This window comes from Eptatretus burgeri, chromosome 16 (genome assembly GCF_056783735.1).
Source record: "Eptatretus burgeri isolate ZD-2024b chromosome 16, Ebu_testis_v1, whole genome shotgun sequence".
NCBI lineage: Eukaryota > Metazoa > Chordata > Myxini > Myxiniformes > Myxinidae > Eptatretus > Eptatretus burgeri.
The window spans coordinates 44133991-44155343 of record NC_140976.1 but is presented as its reverse complement, the minus strand read 5'-3'; the positions used below and the strand labels follow the sequence as shown (position 1 = coordinate 44155343).

Sequence of the window (21353 nt, the reverse complement as noted above, 5' to 3'; positions counted from 1 at the left end):
AGCCGAATCGCAGCCGTACGCCCACTGGACGGACAATTCAGTCGCGACTTTCCGGAACAACGCCGAAAACCAGTCACGGGTGTGCTCCAAGTGCACACCACGGCCTAGTCAATATTCTACCCGTGCGCGACAGGGTCAATCGCCGAATTGTTGATATACCTAATTATTCGCGCGGGCAGCCGACCGAGAGACCGTACCTCAGTGAGGTCTGCTTGGACACGAACCGCTTAAGTGGTTCGTTCCGTTCTGGGATAACCGAGCGGGGTATTATCGCGAGACCTCGTTGGACCCGATTCTTTTATCGGCTATCAAAAAGCCCGCTGCCATTCCGAAATGCAATATGGCGTTTCAATGGGGAAACTGACACGACGAACAGGTTCACATTCAAATAAGCCCATTTATTTACTAACCTAAGCACATAAGCAGTCAAGCAATCAAGCAGGTATGCAATCAATGGGGGTAGGGACAAACCACGAGCAAGACAAGAGCTACAACCGTCTATTTACTATGTACACACTTAACAGTTCTACTTACGGACATGGCGCCACAACATTCACACAAAAGCAAAGAAAAACCCCAGGACAGCCGAGGGGCAGACTGGACCCCTTGGGGTCTTTATTGACACGGAGCCGTGTAAACCGCAGAGGCTCCGCGAGACCGGGCTGGCTACCTTCACCTCGCTGGGGCGGCCCGCGGAGTCCCGTCTCCATGACCCACGGTAAGGCATGTCTCGGCAGGCCACGCGCCTTGGCTCCGCTGCTCTCTCTCCTCCTTTCCACATGCCTCCACAACCTCCCGCAGCCGACGACTCGGAGAGCGACCACGACCTCCAGACCTCCAGACCTTGACAGACTTGGACCCAGCCAGAGAGCGACCACAACCTGCAGACCTTGACAGACGTTGACCCAGGCAGAGAGCGACCACGACCAGCAGACCTTGACAGACTTTGACCTAGGCAGAGAGCGACCACGACCTGCAGACCTCCAGACCCACAGCCCCACTGACCCAGGCAGAGAGCGACCATGACCTGCAGACCTCCAGACCCACAGCCCCACTCAGCGGACCTCTCGTTCCGCGTGCCCTTTTATCTCGACGGCACATCGCCCCTCCCTTCGCGGCGCGCGGGGGAGGAAAATTCCAGGAAAGATTGGCCCGGCTCTTTTGTTTTAAGTACTGCCTCCCTGCGTCCCTCACGCACGTGCTTTTCGTTTGGGGGGGGAGGGGTGAGGCCGTCGTCCGTTATTTCCCGACGAATGTCAGGCTTCTCGCAACCCTGTTGAGGTGGCAACGTGGTGGTGGTGTGGTTGGCATTATGGTGGCGTGGCTGGCGTTTGTGGTGGTCGTGAGGGTGGTGTGGTTGGCGGTGGTGGTTAAGGTGGTTGTTGTGAAGGTTGTGGTTAACGTGGCGTGGCTGGCGCTTTGTGGTGGTAGTAATGGCGGTTGGTCCAAAATAACGATAGCAAAAGAAAAACGGCTGACTGAAGATTCACAGCTCTGTTACACGAATAATTCCCATTAGACAACGGTGGGGAAATCTAACTGAACACGGACTTATCGGCATAACTGAACTAAGGACCTATATGGAGTTCTGCCAATTTCCACAGCCGTAACAATATAATAGAATGTGTGATGGCAGTTGTAACGATGTGATAATACATGAAATCCTCCAGGGAGTAAAGTCTGATTCGTGATGTTGCATTGATGGGTTGACTGACTGCCTGGATGCACATGAGGTTGTGGATCTACTGATGTCGGTAATCTCCTGATGTGTATCTGTGACCGGGGTTGTGGATCTACTGATGTTGGTAATCTCCTGATGTGCATCTGTGACCGGGGTTGTGGATCTACTGATGTACGTAATCTCCTGATGTGGATCTGTGACCGGAGTTGTGGATCTACTGATGTCGGTAATCTCCTGAAGTGGATCTGTGACCGGGGTTGTAGATCTACTGATGTCGGTAATCTCCTGATGTGGATATGTGACCGGAGTTGTGGATCTACTGATGTACGTAATCTCCTGATGTGGATCTGTGACCGGAGTTGTGGATCTACTCATGTAGGTAATCTCCTGAAGTGGATCTGTGACCGGGGTTGTAGATCTACTGATGTCGGTAATCTCCTGATGTGGATCTGTGACCGGGGTTGTGGATCAACTGATGTAGGTAATCTCTTGATGTGGATCAGTGACCGGGGTTGTGGATCAACTGATGTAGGTAATCTCTTGATGTGGATCAGTGACCGGGGTTGTGGATCTGCCGTTTGGAGAGGTTCTGTGCTGAAAGGATTGCAACCTCAAGGAAGAATGTTTCCCAGCTGATGATTCGTGCAGTCGGAAAACCATTAATTTGCTTTCATGAGATCTGGAAAGTGTGTGCGCGTGTGTGTGTGTGTGTGTGTGTGTGTGTGTGTGTGTGTGTGTGTGTGTGTGTGTATTCATTTGTTTTTGTTTTGTCTGTTTGAATGTGTGTGTGTGTGTGTGTGTGTGTGTGTGTGTGTGTGTGTGTGTGTGTGTGTGTGTGTGTGTGTGTGTGTGTGTGTGTGTGTGTGTATTCATTTGTTTTTGTTTTGTCTGTTTGAATGGATGTGTGTGTGTGTGTGTGTTTGTTTTTTTATTCATTCATTTTTATGTGTGATGTGTGTGTGTGTGTGTGTGTGTGTGTGTGTGTGTGTGTGTGTGTGTGTGTGTGTGTGTGTGTGTGTGTGTGTGTGTGTGTGTGTGTGTGTGTGTGATGGTATTGTTCGGAACAGTTGTGTGTGAAAAAACGAGATGTGTGTGATAATTGACATTTCTTGTGGTTTGGCTTCTCCACTGATTTGTCATTATCTTTTGGTGGAAAATCCACTGAATTGTTTCTTCACTATTTATATGTGTCTTCTGTATTTATTTGATTTTTGTGTATTGACTACCTGCACGTAACTGAGCTTGTGGATCTACTGATGTAGGTAATAATCCACTGATGTGGATCCCTGACAAAGGTTGTGGATCTGCCATTTGGAGAGGTTCTGGGCTGAAAGGATCGAAGCCTTGAGGAAGAAAGGTGCCCAGCTGATGGTCCATGAGGTCGGGAAAGTGTGTGTGTGTGTGTGTGTGTGTGTGTGTGTGTGTGTGTGTGTGTGTGTGTGTGTGTGGGTGTGTGTGTGTGTGTGTGTGTGTGTGTGTGTGTGTGTGTGTGTGTGTGTGTGTGTGTGTGTGTGTGTGTGTGTGTGTGTGTGTGTGTGTGTGTGTGAGATATTCATCATCTCAAGATATAGGTACTCATATGGGAATGTCTATTTAGAAGTTGAGTACATCCATTTCCCTTACTACATCTCGGAATGATATAAATTATAAAAGGTACTCATTTGGGAATTTCTGTCCAACAGGTTGAATTGTTTGGGACCATTTGAGGCCTATCTTAGTGTGTTTAAATGCAAAGATTAATCCGGTGTAAATGAGAAGTTATGTGAGCTCAGGTCTGTTTGAACACAGGTTAGTAGGTCAAAACATCAGAGGAGTTAATCCATCTGGGACCACAGGTTTGTAGTTCAGAGCAAGTCTGTGTGAACATGGAACAAGCATTCACACCGGTGTAATCTGGGATGTCAGGGCACGACTCCCTATCTGAGGGTCATCTGGCAATTTTCACAGCAACAGTAATCATGTGATCTCTTGCCACACATTCTCATGATACCAAATAGTTTGCTTCCTAGAACCTGAGTCATATTGAATGTTTTATATAAATGCTTAAACTTTGCTCTGTATCAAAATTTTTGGGAATTTCTGCAAGTGCATTACTATGGATACTCCGTGGTAAAATAGCCCAAGTCTTAGCATCAATACAAAAGTGAAGAACTTTTGATTGATGGTGTGACAAGAAGGGAAAGGGAATGGCGATGGCAGTGATGTACCGTAAATGAAGTTTAGGACGATTAACTGAGCCATCCAAAGCTATTATAGAACATCCCACACACTGGGGTTACAATACCACGAGTTGAAATGTGGAAAAACCTCCTTTTGCTTATATAATCATAATAATAATAATAATAATAATAATAATAATAATAATAATAATAATGGTAATAAAATTTAACTTCTCAACGATCCAAATCGAACACGCATGAGGAGATATTCAGGATCAAAAATGTTGGGGCCTCACTTGTCAAAAACTATAAGAATATTGAACTTGGATTGTAATTACCCTTCCATGTTATCCAAACTTTCTCAAAGTCATTACCCTGATCTTCCCTTGGGGTTTTTAGGTCAATCAGTGAATTCATCCCCATTGCTTTGTCATGGCTCACCTGGCGTACACCAGCCTCTCGTTCAGCTCGACGACGGACCTCGGCCATCAACCAAGGAAGCATCGCAGGCGAAGCTCGGGGGTCTAGCCGAACTGACCCCAGGTAAGCAACAGGAAAGGGTTGATCACCTGAAAAGTTAAACAGCACGTGACAGTAACAGCATGTTAATGCCCTGTCTGATGCGCCAGTGTTGGCACAACATTAGTCTTAAACCAATAAATTGCTGTGCCACCTCGATTTTATTATCTTGCCAAAACGAAGTTTTTTCAAGATATGTTAGTCAGCTTGTATGTTTTTTTTTTGTTTGTTTGTTTGTTTGTTTGTCTGTAATCACGTATAAAAAATTCTGCAGAGCACAGTTATCATTGGAAATTTTTGTAACTTCGCATATCAGAGGCCTATAGAGGTCCCTTTCAGCGCACAAAATTTTGAAGGTCAAGGTCAAAGGTCAAGGTCACTTTGTCGCAAATCAGGGGAGTCGACGAAACCCTTATTTTTTGAGTAATTTTGATCGGATCGTCTTCAAACTTCATGGGAATATAGTTCATGGTCTGGCGCTCAGCTGATTAATTTTTGGTGGCGATTGGCCTTGACCTTCATGGTTAACGCCTAAGGTCAAACATATTTGACCCCAAGGTCAAATTTTCAAGTTTTAGGAACCATATCGTGTAGCACCTCAAATTGAACACCTCTGAGTGCTTTCTAGATATGTCAAGCTTGAGACATTATGACGTCATTTGGTGACGTTATGAGGCAAACGCATATTTTTCATGGTTACTCTGTAGAACGATTCTCATCGGAATCTCTCTTAGGCAGATATTCCTCAAGGAGTCGCTCCTGGTGGATAGCAGCTCTGTTCACCTCAGTGTGACCTTAAAGAAGTCACACGTGGTCACCTTTTGGCAAGATACGGGTCACCCTGCGGGTGACATTGGTTTATTTTATTTTTTTCTGGTGTTCTTTTTCATTGTTTGTGTTTTACTGACACCATCTATGTTTAGCTCTTGAAAATGTGTGTGTGTGTGTGTGTGTGTGTGTGTGTGTGTGTGTGTGTGTGTGTGTGTGTGTGTGTGTGTGTGTGTGTGTGTGTCATTTCTGGGTTAGTCAGACTAATCGAAGTCTGTTGAAAGATGGCGTGAGTTCGTATCACGGTAGATTGTGTGCCATTTGCTGCAGAATGCCTCAGGGGACACGATGCAGCTGGTTTGGGCAGGAATTTGGAAGTCGGCCAGGGTGACCGCAACAATTGCCTACTCTTTGCAAAAGACGCTGTGGGATATTTAACATCCACAGATGGGTCACCAGAGCGACGTCCCATTCCGCGGGACGACGCAGCCATTGATGCAACATCCTACCTGCACTCAACACAAGGTTGACAGTTCATCAACGGGTTTGAAGTTGAACTCAAAAGACAAGACAGCAAGCTCAATGGCCGCTACAAAAGGTGTGAATTACAGAACAGATCTTCCTGAAAAAGTTCAAAAAACAAAGTTTCGTGAAAAGATGATGATCATTGTTGTTTATTTGAACTGCTTCGTAAACGTTTAGTACTTCGATTGCTGTCAACATCACTTATTGATGGAACCAATGCAGCGCTCTTGGCACATCCCTCCGAGTTCTTGCAATAATAATCTCAGTGTCCAAATCCCACACACTGGGTTCTTTTATTGGGTCATTTAATGTTCCTGCATTCTCAGCAAAAAAATAAATAAAAACATCACTATTCGAGGAGATTAATTAAATTTTTTTCATGCGTACGCCGTCCGATTTAACGTCCGAGATCTGTCTGGCAGGAATAACGTTGGGATGAGCTGGTTTTTAAGGGTCTGAGCACTTGTAGTTTATCCTACATCATCCCAGTCAATATAAAGTTGGTTTTTGGCACATCGACATATTACATATGCAGCCTTGAGGAGGGGATAAAGTGAGAATTTTTTTTTAAATAAAAATGAAGGATTATGGAAAAGAAGGGAGTACAATATATATATATATATATATATATATATATATATATATATATATATATATATATATATATATATATATATATATATATATATATATGGTAGTGTCAGGCAAAAGGAAGTAGAGGGAACTTCAAAGAGTTCATCAGTTGATAAAGGAGAAAGAGGAAGCAGTGGAGAGCATGTGTGGAGCATCAGGGGGAAAAGGGGGGGGGGGTGACAAAAAATTCCACCATCGAGTATGTACTATATAAATGACCCCTTTTAAAGGGAATTTTGAAGAGCTCTGCGATTACAGTGTGGCTTCGCACTTTTAAACCACCCACACATCACAAAGCAAATGATAAACGGGGACGTTGGACGAACCATGATCGAGCAGGTTCGTTTTCGTCCATGATGAGGTTCGAGGTGAGCAAAGTTTACATAACATATGATAATGAGATCATGGCAAAACACACGTACACACAAACATACACAAAAACACACACACAAACACGTACACACACACACACAAAAACACACACACAAACATACACAAAAACACACACACAAACGTACACACACACACACACACACACACACGCACACACACACACAAACACACACAAACACACACACACACACACACACACAAACACACACACAAACACACACACACAAACACACACACAAACACACACACACACACACAAACACACACAAACACACACACAAACACACAAACACACACAAAACACACACACGCAAAACACACACACAAACACACACAAACACACAAACCCACACAGACACAAACACACAAACACCCACAAACACAAACACACACACACAAACACACACAAACACACACACACACAAACACACACACAAACACACACACACACACAAACACAAACAAACACACACACACAAACACACACACACACACAAACACACACACACAAACACACACACAAACACACACACACACAAACACACACACACAAACACACACACACACACAAACACACACACACACACAAACACACACACACACAAACACACACACACACAAACACACACACTGGCTCACCCTGTCTGTCTATGGGGCACTCCTTGAGAGGGTGGTCAGTAGCTTGGGCCGTTCTTGTCTCCTCCATCGTGTAAGACGTTTCGCCTTTGTCCCACACGTGTAAAAACCTAAGTTTGTCTGCCTGAATGTCTATCTCTCCTCGAAGGTGTCCGTCTCGGTCTCACCTCTCCTGTTCCGTCTCCTCAACAGCTGAGACCCCGAGCAGACATCCTCTCCTCCCCCAACGACATCCCCGTGTCCTGTAACTTCCCCTATTATCGGTGCATATCACTGTGTGCGTGTTGCGCAAAACCATATGGCAGGAGTCGGGTCGGCAGACGGCGAGATGGAGAGACAAGCCGCGCACAAAAGGCTCTCGTTTTCACTCTCGTGTCTGCAAACACACAGGAAGGAACGAAGACTGTAAGAAGAGGGGACGAAGCGGCCTCAGGAAGCACTCGCACACGAACAACGTGAGGCACACGGCGGCATTGCGGACAATGAGGGGTCAAACGGAGGATGAGGACGAGGAGGCGGTGGGAAGGGAAAGTTAACAAGGAGAGAAATAAAGAGAAAGGTCATAAATGTACCTGCAAAAGGGCGAGAGTAGGGGCTTGAGGTCTTGCGGATAGTCGCCTTGACGAACTGAGGTAGCATGTGGGGTTGCAGCGGAACTCTCTCCCGCCCACAGGCTCAGGCTCCGCCCACAGGCTCACGCTCCGCCCCTGTGTCTTCTCGCCCCGCCCACAGGCTCACGCTCCGCCGCTGTCTTCTCGCCCCGCCCACAGGCTCACGTTCCGCCCCTGTGTCTTCTCGCCCCGCCCACAGGCTCACGCTCCGCCCCTGTGTCTTCTCGCCCCGCCCACAGGCTCACGTTCCGCCCCTGTGTCTTCTCGCCCCGCCCACAGGCTCACGCTCCGCCCCTGTGTCTTCTCGCCCCGCCCACAAGCTCACGCTCCGCCGCTGTCTTTTCGCCCCGCCCATAGGCTCACGCTCCGCCCCTGTGTCTTCTCGCCCCGCCCATAGGCTCACGCTCCGCCCCTGTGTCTTCCTTGGATGTAAAACTCGCCCCGCCCATCTATTCGCACCACGCCCCCCAAGCTCTTCGCACGTTCAGACTCGCACGGATCTCTCGTGCCCGGTTATCCGTATCGATCGACAAAGATTTGTATCCGCGAGTTGTGACCACATTGGCAAATGACGGCTTCAAACCGCGTTACCGGAGGCATTGAAATACAGTCAATGGATGCAAAGTGGGTTGTTGTTTTCAGCTTTATCAGTGCGGCAACTCGGGAATCACGTTTAACAGAAATATGGTTGTGCAGGGCATGAAGAGAAGTCGCGAGTGGTGGACGAGGATCTCTTCCCACCCGCATCCTGGGCGCCCATTGGATTCCCCTCGGTCTCCCTCGTGCCTGCCGCGGACCCCCTCCCTCCTCATGTCCCCCCAACCCCATCCTCCCCGCCTCAAATGAACGTACTGCATGTTGCTACATAAGCAGAATGCAGTTTCCTCGAGTACACTTGTGCAGTTGTAACACGTGACTTCCCGGGATGACGTCACACTTGAGTAGTAGTCCCAGCAGTGGTTGTTGCTTGGTCTTGGGAATTGTATCTTTGCGAGTCGATTGGTTATACAAACCTTGAATAAGTAAATGTAAATGGTGACAGAACTTGATGGAGATTCCTTATTTGCTCAGCAGGCAACTCAAGGGGATGAAACCCCGATACACTCATCCCTACGGACCACATCCTGGTGTTCCGTGCGCCTGTACCCCGGCCATGTTCGAAATCTCTCCCCGGGATATTCTGCTCCGAAAGTCGTTGCAAACTACCCAGTGGATTCCTCGCCCAGAACCACTGGTGCGTGGGCATCCGCCACAGCACCTGCTGAACGGATGCTCGGTTCGAGGACCTCAGGTCAGGTCAGGTATGGGAGCATGCGCTGGAGCAGCACGTCGCTGCGTCCACTTTCTGCCGGTACTCCAGGGACCTCCGTCTGGCCATCCCCCAGGCAGATGCCTGACCCATCCCCATCTCCTTGAGATGCCGATCAACCTTCTGCAACCATGAGGCACGTGGTCGATCCATTGGCCTCCTCCACTCACGAGACTCCCTCGCTGAGATAATCTGGTGAGCAGGATCATTGTCAGGAAAATGGGCCACATGGCCCTACAGCTACAGCTGATGCTCACAGACTATGCAGGTAACAAATCTCATTTGAGTCTCTCTCAGCAACCGCTCGTTGGACACAAAGTCCGGCCAGCGATAGCCGAGGATTCTACGATGAGACCTGGTACCAAAGGAATTAAATCGCCGTCTCAGATCGCAGGTCAGAGTCCAAGTCTCACATCCATAGAGCAAGACTGGAAGCACCAAGGACCTGAAGACTCGGACTTTCGTCCTCCTGCACAGGTACCAACAGCGTCACACCCCATGAACCAGTGAATCCGTGACTCCCCATGCCTGACCCAAACGTCCATTGACCTCTGGCTCACAGCCAGCAGAGACATGAATATCACTGCCAAGGTAAGTGAATCTCTCCATGACCTCAACATCCTCACCACAAAGAGGAACAGACAGGACAGCAGCATCCAAGATGTCATTGAAAGCCTGGATCTTAGTTTTGGCACATGAAACCCGTAATCCCAACGGCTCCGACTCCTCATTCAGCACCCCGAGGGCCCCCAAAAGGATATCTGAAGTCTCCGCAAAGATTACTGCGAAATCAAGGTCAGTAATCTTGAAATTCCCCAAAAATGCACTGCAAATTGATCTCTCTGACAGAATCTTCCCAGAATCCAGTCCATACAAGCACTGAAAAGTGTGGGGGGGGGGGCAGTACACATGCCTGCTGAACTCCAGTAACAACTGGGAATATGTCAGAGATGGCATCAGCACATCTCACAGCACTCTCAGTACCAGAGTATAGTTTAGACATCAGATTGATCAGTTTTGGTGGCACCAACGCGAAGACCAAGAATCCTCCAGAGGACATCCCAATTCAGTGGATAAAACGCTTTACAGAGATCAACATAGGCTGCAAGCAGCCCCTGCCGAAACTCTCGTCTGCGTTCGGTGAGGACCTGAAGAGCAAGGATACGGTCAATCGTTGACCTCTTTGGTGTAAAGCCTGACTGCTCTGGACGCTGGTGCTCAAGCAGATGGTGGCGAACCCTATCAAGAATTATCCAAGCAAAGACCTTGCCCGGCACTGAGAGCAGCGTCACCCCTCGGTAGTTGTTGCAGTCCTGACGATCACCCTTCCCTTTCTAGAGAGGGACAACAAGGCCCCTCTTCCAGTCAGTTGGGATGATGCCTGTGTTCCAGGCAGAGCACAAAACTGCATGCAACGACACGAGTGCAGCATTTCCACCAGCCTTGAGAAGTTCAACATGGATGCCACAGATCCCTGGAGCTTTACCCCGTTTCAACCGGTTCACCGCAGCCCGTGTTTCCACAAGCGTAGGTGGACCACAGTTGATTGGAGGGTCAGCAATAGGGACTGTAACACCCCTGAGCACCTCTATGTAGTCATTTGTGTGCTTATCATTCTCTAACCGACGACGCTGTGTTCGCCACGTCGTTTCTCATACATACTGGACTTTGGAAATGATGTATGAACGTTGAATGAGGTGTTTCGTGCATGCGCTGTGTGTTCGTGTGTGTTTACAGCGACTCGGTTCTGCTCGGAGGGGAACTTTTAACCTGCCGTTGGTAACACGAAATCTGATGTTCAAATTGTCTTTTCAACATCATTTTCAGCATTTGGTCGAAACAATGGCAATTCCAAAACGGTGAACCACAATTATTGTATTCCCAAATGCAAATCGGACTCACGGAAATTTTGGAATGCGAGAAATATCCGTGGATGAGAGACCATCCCGAAGGATGTGTGTGCCACAGTCCCAATGGTCAAAAATCCCATTGACCTTTCTCGCTTCCATTCCAATCACAAGGAATGTTTTCACAAAGGTCAAAATATGTGCACTGTTATTATTTTCACATGTCCAACAATTTTGGCGACTTAAAATGTCTGAACGTCACAAAAGGAAACGTCACAAACCACCTTTTAAATTGTTCGTATTTTCCGGAATGATTACTGTTGGGAAGTCAACGTTTGTACGACCCATTCACCCTCATATCACCCCTATCCCATTCCCTAACTCCACCGAAAGGTTAATGACCCCAGAACATCAGCTTCTCCTTGTTTCAAGCATACAAGGTGATGTAAACCATTTTAATGTCACAATATAAACCTCACTGATCGGTCTACGAGAGATCTTTCGTTTTCCTGTTTGCAGACCTTGTAATCGTACTCGTTGCACATCATCATTCACCAAAGCTGCTGAACCATGACATCATCCTAACAATAACTCTGGGTATACGTAACACATTTACATTTGTGCTGTTATTTTCTCACTATTTTGGCCTCATTATCTGCCACGATCTTTCCTGGGAAAGCCACACTTCCAAGGTGGCCTCCAAAGCCAGTCGCCGACTGGGCATCCTACTTCGTGCAAAGTCCTTCCTTGGCACACCTGAGTTCCTGACCATGTACAAAGCTTTCATCCGCAGCCTGATGGAGTACCGCTCCCCCTCCCCCTCTGGGCTGGTGCTCCCACCTCACACCGAGCTTCACTTCACGCTGTTGAAACCAATGATTTTAGGATCATTGGTATCTCCCACAATGAAGCTGAGTCTTTGGGCCTCTCACTCTCTCACCGGAGGCAAGTCGGTGGTCTTTCTGTCTTCTACCGTCACCTCTCGGACCTTTCCCCCTCTGCTCTGTCTGTGATCTGTCCCCCCCTAAATTTCCACAGAGCACTCAAGGTCTGCCAAAACCCCCTTTTGGTGAAACTACCAATATCAAGAATCACTGCTCACCTTCACTCCCCTCATTCCTCTGTTTTCCCACCTCTGGAACAAATCCCCACACTCTCTTCAATCGCACTCCTCCCTCCAGGTCTTCAAAACGGTTGTTCTTCACCATCTCATATCTTCCTCCATCCAAAATCTTGATCTTTTCTACCCCATTAATCCACCTCAATCCCACCTCCTTCAAATTCCCTGTTTTCCTTCCTGAAAGTCCCTGTAATGTCCATCTTGTTTACCCCGTGTACCCAACCCCAACCCCCTCCCTTCCACAGATCTCCTATTGTCTCTGTTCCCCACTATTTTGTACTTCCCTCTCCCACCCTCTTGTCTCCTGCCTTGTTACATGTTTCTGTGTATGAGCTCTTACATGAGCCTCGACTTGGTGTACAAAAAAAAAATCTCCTTTTTTTCTATTTTGTCATCCAATTGTATTGTGTACCATCCTCTCGCATATCGAGGAGACGGTCACCACCGTGGTCTATTTGCCTATAAAAATGCCACTGTAAGTGTCCCAATGACCCACATATGGTTATGCTCTCAGACCTCCACCCTTCCCTCAGAACACTTGCTTTGCTCCTTCATTTCATCGCTTCACACGTTGAACCGGACCATGAGCACATATCAGGTCCTTCTTTTCCAACATGGAGGTTGTTTGTCAAACTTTGGAGAACATGAATCATCGTCCTCCATTTCGATTTGACTTGCCTCCTGCAAGCCATTCCGATGAACCTTTCTTATCTGTTTCTGCTCTGTTCAGCTCTTTTAGAACTTTGGATGAAATCAACAGGATGTCTAATGAGGTATGACAATCGCCATGGGAAACGAGGAGGACCTGACGTTTGAGGCTTTAACCCTTTGTTGGAGCAATGGGATAGGGGTGGACTTCATTGAACTTTTTGAACTTGTCTGCTCTTTTGTCATTCTCCCAAAGTTTGACAAATCCACATTTGCAATTGTTCCAGATGTATTCCCCGGAGTTGTCCTTCCATGTGTTGCATCTTCTCGTCGCGTTATAAGAGCTGTCGGTCATTTCTGTCCAGGTGGAGCAGTTTGAGACACGAGTTGGGATTTGCTTTTTCTCTGTGCTCAAGTTCAGGTTCCTTTCGATCCCTCAAGCTATTTCGCAACACGTGGCGAACCCAAGATTTTTGGTTCAGCTTGGTGTCCCAACTCCGTTCAGTTCCCTCCGCCTTCGTGTCTCGGCACATACAGTTTTCAGGACGCACCGGTTTGTGCAGAATGTTTTTGCAGACCAGCAAGCCTTTTCCTTGCTCAGGTGTCCATTTTGACGGATTCCTCCTCGTGGGCCGCAGCTATAATCGGAGAGCACTGGCACTGCCCGCCGGTTCATATATAGCTTTGATGTTTTCTCTTGCAGGAGCTATGTTTTCACGGTGAGCCTTGCTTTGCCAACTGCTCTGCGCATTCCACCTTGGCAGCTTCAGTGGCCACCTTCCACCCCTTGGGGCTATTTGAACGATTTCTAATTATTGCAGCTCTTGGATTGTAATTCTCAAAAAATATATTTTGACGTTTTCTTTTTTTTCCCGATTTGCCTGCTGTCGATGTTGATGTCCTATCAAATGTTGTGTTCCATTTGTTACCTGCACCACAGAAGGTGGACCGAGGTTGTTTTCGCCCACTGTGTTTGTGTGCAGGATATCTCAAAAAAGTTGTGGACCGATTTGGACGACATTTTGTGGACAGGTTCGGTGTGTGACAAAAGACAAATCAATTCGATTTTGGTGAAAATCCGGGTTTGGATCCGGATCTGATAAGTTTTATTTTTTTTTTAAGTGATTCTTCACCATTGAGAGATCGGGCTCAACTAATATGTAGCACGACATCTCAAAAAGTTGTGGACGGATTTGGATGAAACTTGGTGGACATGTTGGGTGTGTGAGGAGGACGAATTGATTCGATTTTAGTGAAAATCCGATTCCGGATCTGGATACGATAATTATTTAATTTTTTTTACGTCATTCTTCACCATCGAGAGAAAGGACCAAAAACGATATAGAGCAAAACAAGTCTGAAAACGACGATGGTTCACGAGCGGTATTTGACGATGTAGATTGTTTTAGAAGTCAAGGATGAGACAATGTGATAATGTTTGACCAAGTTATAAAAATGATCAACATGATGTGGTACGAGTGACAGGTTATTAGCTGAAAAATGTCGAAAACCCGGTTTGGTTCAACAACTTTCAAAATTTGACCTTTGCATAACCTTTAAAGGTCACAAAACAATGTTGTGGACATTAAAATAAGGAAACAGGATACGTGCTATAGCTTATTGGAGTTGGTTCGTCGAAGAAGGTCAAAAACCCGGTTCGATTCCCACAACTTTAAAAATTCGACCTTTGTGACCTTTAAAGGTCAAAGGTCAAGGATTATGACCTTTGGTGCAAAGCTTCCTCTGGAACATTCCAGAAACAATATAACGTCATATAGGCTATATGGCATTTCACACTCCTCGGATTATCCATACTTTGATGAAATCAGCGTAAAAACAAACTTGAAGGGGGCGCCACGGGCAAGGTGTTCGAGATAGAGAAAAATGGTTTCAAGACTTTAGGTGGGGAATGATCTCAAGATTATGCAGAAAAAAATATTGTCATCCTCGCTCTCAAAGTTTGGGCGGTCGTATGATTTTTATGTAAAAATTCGCAATTTTCTAAGTTTTTGACCTTGTGACCTTGACCTTGGGAGGAAAATGAAAAATCGGACAACGACAAGTTTTAGATAATTCATTTTGCTATTCAAATATAGAAGAACCCATTCCATTCAGTCAATTCCCTCGGAGAAGATAGATTTTTAATCCGAGGACCCCCTAAAAATGGCTATTTTTGGGGCGTGGCTCGACCCACAATGGGTGTAGCACGGCCTCATCCAGGAAAACACAACTAGACATTGATATCGAACACATAACCAAGTTTCATCAAGATCGGCTCAAAGTGCATGGAGTTATGCTCTGGACAGACAGACAGACACACAGACACACAGACAGACACACAGACATATCGAATATAGCGGTCACTCTGGCTGGCGCTCACGAACCAATATCTCAAATAGTTATGGACGGATCATGAGAAAACGTGGTGTATGAATTGGGTAGGTGACAATAACAAGGCGATTCGATTTTGCTTCAAGTCCGGATGCAGATCCGCCCTATCAGTGGGTTTTGTTATCCATAACGACAATGAGGCTCCATATTGGACAGTTCCAATCACTGTGACGATCTGTGAGTGTGAGATACCATCAAATACCTTCAAGTCTAGTCTATCCAGGGTGTTGACAGTTTGGTGTCTCAGTATCACTTTCTCGGTTGGTTTTTGTTGAGCAATATGTGGTCCTTAGTTCCCATAGCAGTCTCTTCTGCATCGTTTTTGCTTTGTTTCCAAGTATTGCTGTTTGGTTAAATGGCTCCAAACATTTCTTCTGTTAAGACTTCGTCTGTTGTTGGTGGGAACGTTGTTGGTCGTTGTTTTGTTTTGAGGTAGTTGTGTTTCCTTTGAGGTTCGAATTCAATAGGTGTTGCTTGACTGAACTATATGGCTGGAGTTCTTTCTCAGGTGGGTTTGGAAGAAGAAGCGGGAGAGGAAGAAGAAGAGGAATAAGGAGAGGAAGAAGAGGATGAGGAAGAAGAGGATGAGGAAGAAGAGGATGAGGAAGAAGAGGATGAGGAAGAGGAAGAAGAAGAGTATGAGTAATAGGAAGAAGAAGAAGAAGAAGAAGAAGAAGAAGAAGAAGAAGAAGAAGAAGAAGAACAAGAAGAAGAAGAAGAAGAAGAAGAAGAAGAGGATGAGGGAGAGGAAGAAGAAGAAGAATATGAGGAATAGGAAGAAGAAGAAGAGGATAAGGGAGGGGAAGAAGAAGAGGATGAGGGAGAGGAAGAGGCAGAGGAAGAAGAAGAAGAGGATGAGGGAGAGTAAGAAGATTTTTATTCAATTAAAAAACCTGGTGTTGGCTTTATGGTTGAAGTGTCTGGCTTAAGATCTTGGCGGCTCCTGAGTTCAAGCCCTTGTGACCTGTCGGCCGTTATAATAACACCAGGTGGGGTTTACTCAGCCGGTCATCCTTCCGAGGTCGGCAAAATGAGTACCAGCTCAATGGGGAGAATGAGCCCATGGAGTATCCTGCGTCAGAGTGGTGGTGACCCGTCCAGGTCGAGGATTGTGCCCTCGAGCCGGGGAAAGACTGTCATGGCAGCCGTCCGCGTCTGGTGACGTCAGGAAGGATTCTTCTTCTTCTTCTGCTTCTTCTTCTTCTTGTACAAGTCTTTGTTCAGCTCTTCATGGGAAACAACAATGACACAAATGGGTTGGTATTTTTCCCCCATGAACGCAATGCAAAGTGATTTTCTCATTGTTGTTCACTAATGTTGGAGGATATCGATTTGCTTTCGCCAAATGTTAAGGGTACTCCATTTAATAGCATTTTTATTATTTTCCTGATTGTTTTTTTTTTTTTTTTCCCCATCAGCTATCCGTCTCTGCTCCATGCCCTGAGGAATTTCCTCGACTTGTTCATTCCTTCCATTCAGGCTTTTCATCTTTTCCACATAGTTGTGGGATCCTTTGGGTCCTAATTCGAACACTTTGGGCAGACAGGATGGTCAAGAGCTCGGCTCACTCGCTCTGAGCGAGATTCGAATCCCGACGCAGCTTCACGTGCAGGGTGAGGCATCAATGTGTGTGACGTCATGAGTTGTCAAGGAGAAAGTCGTGTGTGACGTCGACGAGAAAGTCGTGTGTGACGTCAAAGATCCACGGTGTCCTTTTGTGAAGAGCAGGTGAGTTATCGCCGGCAACCTGAACAAATGACAAATCCCTGCGCTCGTCAAGCTTCCACCGTGTCCGAGTGGCCATTCCGTTGAGGATTGTAACCCTTTCCATGAGATGGTGCTTCGGTTGGACCGACGCTCTGCATAAGGTATGCTACATTGTACAACGTCACGTGGGCCACACCGACTGACCTTACCGATTGGGCCGGCCACATGTGGCCGGTGTGGCCCAGGTTGAGAACACCTGATCTAAAATACATTATATGGTGTTGTCAAGTCAGTAAACACTTATGCACTTTTTTTTCTTTCTTTCTTCCTTCCAGTGCAGACCTGTCCAGCCAGTTATCGTGTGCAGCCTGTGTTTGCTGGTTGCATCATTTTCTGTGGGCGCAGCTGTTGCGCTGATGCTGTGCCCCATACCAGTACATTGGTACTTATTTCGCCGATCTCGGATAGACGACAGGCTGAGTCAACCCCACCTGGTGTTAATCCAACGGCCGACAGGGGCTCAAACTCAAGACCTAGCCACCTGAACCGAAAAGGCAACGCCAGGCTTTACACCTACCTGTCTCATGTTGTGGTTCAGATATTTTCCTCACTGGAGAAGATGCAGACATTATTTTTTTCGAAAGACATTCCAAGTGGTTGCTTTGGCTGGGTACACCTAGATCTGGGTCTACAATGGGTTTGTGTCCCATTTAATCTCTTTTCAGTGGTGTACCCTCCATTATGAGTCCAGTGGTGTAGCTTTCATTAAGAAAGGTTCACTCTCATTGTTGGGTTATATTTGATTGCACCCCACTATTTGGCTCTTGCAGCAGGGCCTTGGGGACGTGGGTGCTTGACAGGGGTCACTGATGGCACTTTGGGGGAACGTGCTGAGAAGGTAAATGTCCACACTCCACAGGACTGTTCGCTGGCTTTCTCATCACTGGCTCACAACAGCTCATTGTTCATTCACTTTCACATGTGGTGGGGGTGGAGGTGGTTTGGAGGCATACATATGCCAAACACCAAGGCCCCACTTTGCACCATTGAGTTTTCACATAAACATTGAATACAAGACAGGAACACACATATACAGTGGGGAGAACAAGTATTTGATACACTGCCGATTTTGCAGGTTTTCCCACTTACAAAGCACTAACACTTCAACTGTGAAAGACGGAATCTAAAACAAAAATCGTGAAAATCACATTGTATGATTTTTAAATTATTAATTTGCATTTTATTGCATGAAATAAGTATTTGATCACCTACCAACCAGTAAGAATTCCGGCTCTCACAGACCTGTTAGTTTTGTCTTTAAGAAGCCCTCCCATTCTCCACTCATTACCTGTATTAACTGCACCTGTTTGCACTTGTTATCTGCATAAAAGACAGCTGTCCACACTCAATCAATCAGACTCCAACCTCTCCTCAATGGGCAAGAACAGAGAGCTGTCTCAGGACATCAGGGACAAAATTGTAGACTTGCACAAGGCTGGGATGGGCTACAGGACAATAGGCAAACAGCTTCATGAGAAGGCAACAACTGTTGGCGCAATTATTAGAAAATGGAAGAAGTTCAAGATAACAGTCAATCTCCCTCGGCCTGGGGCTCCATGCAAGATCTCACCTCGTGGAGCCTCAATGATCATGAGAAAGGTGAGGGATCAGCCCAGAACTACACGGCAGGACCTGGTCAATGACCTGAAGAGAGCTGGGACCACAGTATCAAAGAAAACCATAAGTAACACACTACGCCGTCATGGATTAAAATCCTGCAGCGCACGCAAGGTCCCTCTGCTCAAGCCAACGCATGTCCAGGCCCGTCTGAAGTTTGCCAATGACTATCTGGATGATCCATAGGAGGAATGGGAGAAGGTCATGTGGTCTGATGAGACCAAAATAGAGCTTTTTGGTTTGAACTCCACTTGCCGTGTTTGGAGGAAGAAGAAGGATGAGTACAACTCCAAGAACACCATCCCAACCGTGAAGCATGGAGGTGGAAACATCATTCTTTGGGGATGTTTTTCTGCAAAGGGGACAGGACAACTGCACCATATTGAGGGGAGGATAGATGGGGCCATGTATCGCGAGATCTTGGCCAACAACCTCCTTCCCTCAACAAGAGCATTGAAGATGGGGCATGGCTGGGTCTTCCAGCATGACAACGACTCGAAACACACAGCCAGGGCAACTAAGGAGTGGCTCCGTAAGAAGCATCTCAAGGTCCTGGAGTGGCCTAGCTAGTTTCCAGACCTGAACCCAATAGAAAATCTTTGGAGGGGGCTGAAAGTCTGTGTTGCCCAGCGACAGCCCCGAAACCTGAAGGATCTGGAGAAGATCTGTATTGAGGAGTGGGCCAAAATCCCTGCTGCCTTCTGTGCAAACCTGGTTAAGAACTACAGGAAACGTCTGATCTCTGTAATTGCAAACAAAGGTTTCTGTACCAAATATTAAGTTCTGTTTTTCTGATGTATCAAATACTTATTTCATGCAATAAAATGCAAATTAATTATTTAAAAATCATACAATGTGATTTTCACGATTTTTGTTTTAGATTCCGTCTTTCACAGTTGAAGTGTACCTATGATAAAAATTACAGACCTCTACGTGCTTTGTAAGTGGGAAAACCTGCAAAATCGGCAGTGTATCAAATACTTGTTCTCCCCACTGTATATATATATATATATATATATATATATATATATATATATATATATATATATATATATATATATATATATATATATATATATATATATATATATATATACATATATATATATATATATATATATATATATATATATATATATATATATAAAACAGAATCTGTTTAAACTGTATTTCATCTCTCAGATTTATGAGATCAAGTTATTCAACACAATTACATTGTTAAAAACTAGAGGGGGAGCACTCGGTAGAGTGCAAAACCTCCGCCGCCAATACTGCTGGGTCACTTAAGTGATCCTGATATCCCATTCATTGTAAGTCAAAACGGATCAGACTCTACTGAACCACGATTGAATAAACTAAACTAGATTGACGCGCTTGTAGAAATTCCCCCCCAAAAAATCGAAATTTTTTTTGAAAAAAAAAGTTGCAAAATTTCTAAGTTTTTTTTTTCTCTAACAATTTGGGGGGGTTGGAAATCACTTAAAACATGTAGAAATGCAAAAAAAAAAAATTCAAATATTTTTCAAATAAAATCAAAATTTTTTTGAAAAAAAAGTTGCAAAATTTCTAAGTTTTTTTTTTCTCGAACAATTTGGGGGGGTTGGAAATCACTTAAAACATGTAAAAATGCAAAAAAAAAAAACTCAAATATTTTTCAAATAATATCGAAATTTTTTTGAAAAAAAAGTTGCAAAATTTCTAAGTTTTTTTTCTCTAACAATTTGGGGGGGGTTGGAAATCACTTAAAACATGTAGAAATGCAAAAAAAAAAAATTCAAATATTTTTCAAATAAAATAGAAATTTTTTTGAAAAAAAAGTTGCAAAATTTCTAAGTTTTTTTTTTCTCTAACAATTTGGGGGGGGGGTTGGAAATCACTTAAAACATGTAAAAACGCAAAAAAAAAAAAATTCAAATATTTTTCAAATAAAATCGAAATTTTTTTGAAAAAAAGTTGCAAACTTTTCTAAGTTTTTTTTTTTTGGACCAAGTCCAAAATGTAATGGCATGATCCTTGGACCATACCTAATCCTCCCACCAAGTTTCGTCGAAATCCGTCCAGGAGTTTTTCCGTAATACTGTTCACAAACAAACAAACAGACAGGGGTGAAAACAGTAACCTCCGTCCATCTTCGATGGCGGAGGTTAACTCGGAATATGTATTTGATGTTTTCGACCAGGGTGTTTCAAAAGTAGCAGTGCACTGAACGAAATACTTATGTTTCATGTGTTTGTTAATCTTGAAATGAAAAGGCTGAACAGTACATCAATAATAATGTTCTCGTGCATTTTTTAACGAATTAACCGGAGAGGATAAATTAGATGGATGGGTCCAGCAAGATGGTGTAACAGCACACACAGCACATGCAAGCATACATGCGGTCAGTACAATCTTTAGCTCACCTGGAACGTACTTCTGAGGAGCTTATGGGATGGTACGTCGTCCGTCCGTCCGTAAACTCTTGCAACTTCTTCTCTGAAACTATACATCGGGTTTTGATTAAACTTTACCACAACCTTAATCAGCATTTATGTACCAAAGTTTGTTCAAGGCAAGGAAAAAATCTGGCCAGAAGGGGGTTTATCCCCCCCCCCCCCAATAGGTATTTGCTCTCTTCTCAGAAACTATAAACATAATTTTGATGAAACTTGAACACAACCTTCATCACCCATGATGTACCAAAGTTTGTTCATGGCATTAAAAAAAACCCTTTCCCCCCCAAAATAGGT

At 45.3% G+C, this 21353-nt stretch overlaps 1 protein-coding gene and 1 long non-coding RNA gene across 3 annotated transcripts in view; one reads left to right on the top strand and one right to left on the bottom strand.

Moving 5' to 3' along the window:
- Positions 1-8043, bottom strand: part of LOC147010995 (TBC1 domain family member 4-like) — a 99725-nt gene extending 91682 nt beyond the window's left edge. For both annotated transcript variants that reach the window (XM_085859549.1, XM_085859550.1), the window contains exons 1-3: positions 7887-8043; positions 7318-7690; positions 4282-4409 (exon numbers count right to left, since the gene is read on the bottom strand). In XM_085859549.1, the coding sequence (XP_085715675.1) occupies positions 4282-4409; positions 7318-7384 (195 nt within the window). In that variant the 5' untranslated portion in view covers positions 7385-7690; positions 7887-8043. The remainder of the gene's footprint in view (positions 1-4281; positions 4410-7317; positions 7691-7886) is intronic.
- Positions 8044-11392: 3349 nt separating this feature from the next.
- On the top strand, positions 11393-19506 carry LOC147010994 (uncharacterized). The gene is made up of 3 exons (XR_015052339.1): positions 11393-16496; positions 16659-17108; positions 17283-19506. It is a non-coding gene; the product is annotated as an uncharacterized LOC147010994 (long non-coding RNA).
- Positions 19507-21353: the final 1847 nt, after the last annotated feature.